This window comes from Symphodus melops (assembly GCF_947650265.1).
Source record: "Symphodus melops genome assembly, chromosome: 19".
NCBI lineage: Eukaryota > Metazoa > Chordata > Actinopteri > Labriformes > Labridae > Symphodus > Symphodus melops.
In genome coordinates, this window is record NC_136709.1 from 276,575 (window position 1) to 279,666 (window position 3,092).

Below are 3,092 nucleotides of genomic sequence, written 5' to 3' on the forward strand. Positions count from 1 at the left end.
TGTAGGTTGGTAGTCGTCCCGTAGGTTGGTAGTCGTCCTGTGGGTTGGTAGTCGTCCCGTAGGTTGGTAGTCGTCCCGTAGGTTGGTAGTCGTCCTGTGGGTTGGTAGTCGTTCCGTAGCTTCATGGTTGTCACATTGGTTCATAGTCGTCCCGTAGGTTGGTAGTCGTCCTGTGGGTTGGTAGTCGTCCCGTAGCTTCATGGTTGTCACATTGGTTCATAGTCGTCCCGTAGGTTGGTAGTCGTCCCGTAGGTTGGTAGTCGTCCCGTAGGTTGGTAGTCGTCCCGTAGGTTGGTAGTCGTCCCGTAGGTTGGTAGTCGTCCCGTAGGTTCATAGTCGTCCCGTAGGTTGGTAGTCGTCCCGTAGGTTGGTAGTCGTCCTGTGGGTTGGTAGTCGTTCCGTAGCTTCATGGTTGTCACATTGGTTCATAGTCGTCCCGTAGGTTGGTAGTCGTCCCGTAGGTTGGTAGTCGTCCCGTAGCTTCATGGTTGTCACATTGGTTCATAGTCGTCCCGTAGGTTGGTAGTCGTCCCGTAGCTTCATGGTTGTCACATTGGTTCACAGTCGTCCCGTAGGTTGGTAGTCGTCCTGTGGGTTGGTAGTCGTCCCGTAGCTTCATGGTTGTCACATTGGTTCATAGTCGTCCCGTAGGTTGGTAGTCGTCCTGGAGGTTCGTAGTCGTTATGTGTTGTTTCCTGTAAAGTGAGAAGCAGGTATTCATGTTGTGTTTCTGTCTTTTCTCCCACCCCTTAGTGATTCAGCGCTCTGTCAGCCTCCGATACAAACACTGACAGCCGTTTGCTCGGCTCCAATTATTCCTGTTTTCATCTTCGGCTCAGACAACAGGTCTGTGTTCCAGTGTGTGCAGGTATCACACCGCCGGGATCGTGTTACACAGCTGAGAGATTTATTGCTCAGCGAGGGAACGTGTCGTTCTGCCACCACTGTCCTCCCGTCCTGCTTCTCATCTGGGTGAGAAACAGGGGGGGGGGGGGGGGGGGGGGGCAGCGTGGGAGGGAGGGGAGCTTCAGGAGTTTGGATGAAAAATGAGATATCGGCTGAATCTACATTTTTTTTACAGACGGAGATTTTCTTTCCAAAAATAAGATTTGTTTCAGAGAATAATCATTTTGTATGAATTAATTACTGATAAAATAAACATGCAGACTGCACACAGAGAGGCTCCTGACAGACAGGGATTCAAACCATCAACCTCCTCACGGTGAGGGGACAGAGATAACCACTGTGTGCAGTCCTTGTCCATGCAGGAGCGTGCTTGTTATAATGAGAGTATTGCAGGGTATCTGAGGGTGCCCTGAAGTTTAAGAGTTTAGAGTAAATAAATTCATTTAAATACACTCAAATAAAACATGTATTATGTTGGTATTTAAAACAGTAATCCACGTTTTGACAGTTTAGATTTTAAAGGAAGATTTTAGTTTTTCTTTGCAGTTCAGACACGTTGGAAAAATTAATTAAAGGGAGGAAACTCAAAGATCATGTTTTTTAATGTGATTGAATGCAGCACCATCTCTGCAGCCGTGATGCGTTCAATGCCTTTAACAGCATGTTTAACTTTCAACAGCATCAGCATGTTTACCCACAAACCCCGGCGGTGCCACAACAACATCTCGACCACAAGACACTTCAGCTACATTTGTCTTAGGACACACACACACACACACACACACACACACACACACACCTACACGTAGTTTGTTCACTAAAACCATTTGGCCAGTCGAGGTCTCTGAAAACATCCGACCACAGATCGTCTGTTCAGGTTTCGTTGGGTTTTTAAAGGACTACTGAAACATTTTGTAGTTTTAGAAACAAAGAATGTGAAATAAAAATATGATGTGAATAATAGCTTTAGGATAAAAATAATAAATGATAACACACCTGTCGTTGAACTGTCTCCTTTAATCTCCATCAATCCTCCTCCATAGAGTCTGAAGATGAACTTTCCCGTCCGTCATGTGGCGATGTCTCGCTGTGGACCAAAGTGTCAGACGCTCCTCGCTGTCAGATAAAACCCCGTTATGTATCAGTGTAATGGAGTGTGTGTGTGCGCGGCTGTCTGTCATTGTCACAGTGTGAGAAAGCGTCCTCCTGTTTGTTTCTAGGTGTCATTACAACAAGACAACAGCACGTTAATAAAGAGAGCGAGTGCAGAGTGTGTGCTTTTGTTTTCCATGCTAATCAGCCATCTGATGCCGCCGCCGCTCGCCGCTTTGTTCGCCTCAAACAAACAGAGCAGCATCACTGTCAGCATCACGCTCACAGCTGACATCTTTCCTCAAATCAATATTATTGTTTTGTTTTCAGCCGCCTTTGTTTCTCCAGCAAAGGTGGAGCTGAGACTGGGAGCTGCCCAGCCAAACCAGTCAGAGGCTCAGACAGCTGCAGGGACCGAGGGGCCGGCGGAGCTGCACAGCAAAGTTTGAATTTGAAATGTTTATTTTGGAGTTTTGTATGCATTTATTTTAGAGGAAGGACGGTGGATAGAGTTGTAAACCAGGGAGAGAGAGAGTGGGGATTCAAACCCGGACCACCCGCCTGCAGGACTATACAGCCTTTGTACACGGGGCGTATCCACACAAACACTCATTTTACTATTTAAACAGCTTGAGTGCATCAGGTGGCTAACCGGAGAGACGGTGCCGCACGACCCTGCAAAGACAAAGAATAAAACTGAGCCTGACTGTCCATTATGTTGTTTAAACTGTGTGTGTGTGTGTGTGTGTGTGTGTGTGTGTGTGTGTGTGTGTGTGTGTGTGTCAGCGTGAGCTCCGGGCTTTCTGTTTTCCCAACAGTCTCTCTGAGTTTACTGACACAAAGACTTCAGCAACAAATCCCCTCAGCTCCAGAAGTCCCTGGAGTTTGTCTCTCATATAAAACATCATATCACTGTTTCTGTGTGTGTGTGTGTGTGTGTGTGTGTGTGTGTGTGTGTGTGTGTGGTGTGTGTGTGTGTCGTTGATCAGGGGATTGAGTAACTCTCCGACAGTCTGTCACTGTTTATCTCTTTGTCTCTTTGTTGACGTCCTCCTTCCTTCCTCCTTGTTTTGTCTTTATTTCCTTCTGACAAT

General features: G+C 46.9%; 1 protein-coding gene across 1 annotated transcript in view; it reads right to left on the bottom strand.

Annotated features, from left to right (window-relative positions):
• Positions 1–415: 415 nt before the first annotated feature.
• Positions 416–3,092, bottom strand: part of ehd4 (EH-domain containing 4) — a gene marked incomplete at its 3' end in the record, with an annotated part of 19,646 nt that continues 16,969 nt past the window's right edge. Inside the window, exon 5 of the mRNA XM_079369243.1 lies at positions 416–613. Coding sequence (XP_079225369.1) covers positions 416–613 — 198 coding nt within the window. The remainder of the gene's footprint in view (positions 614–3,092) is intronic.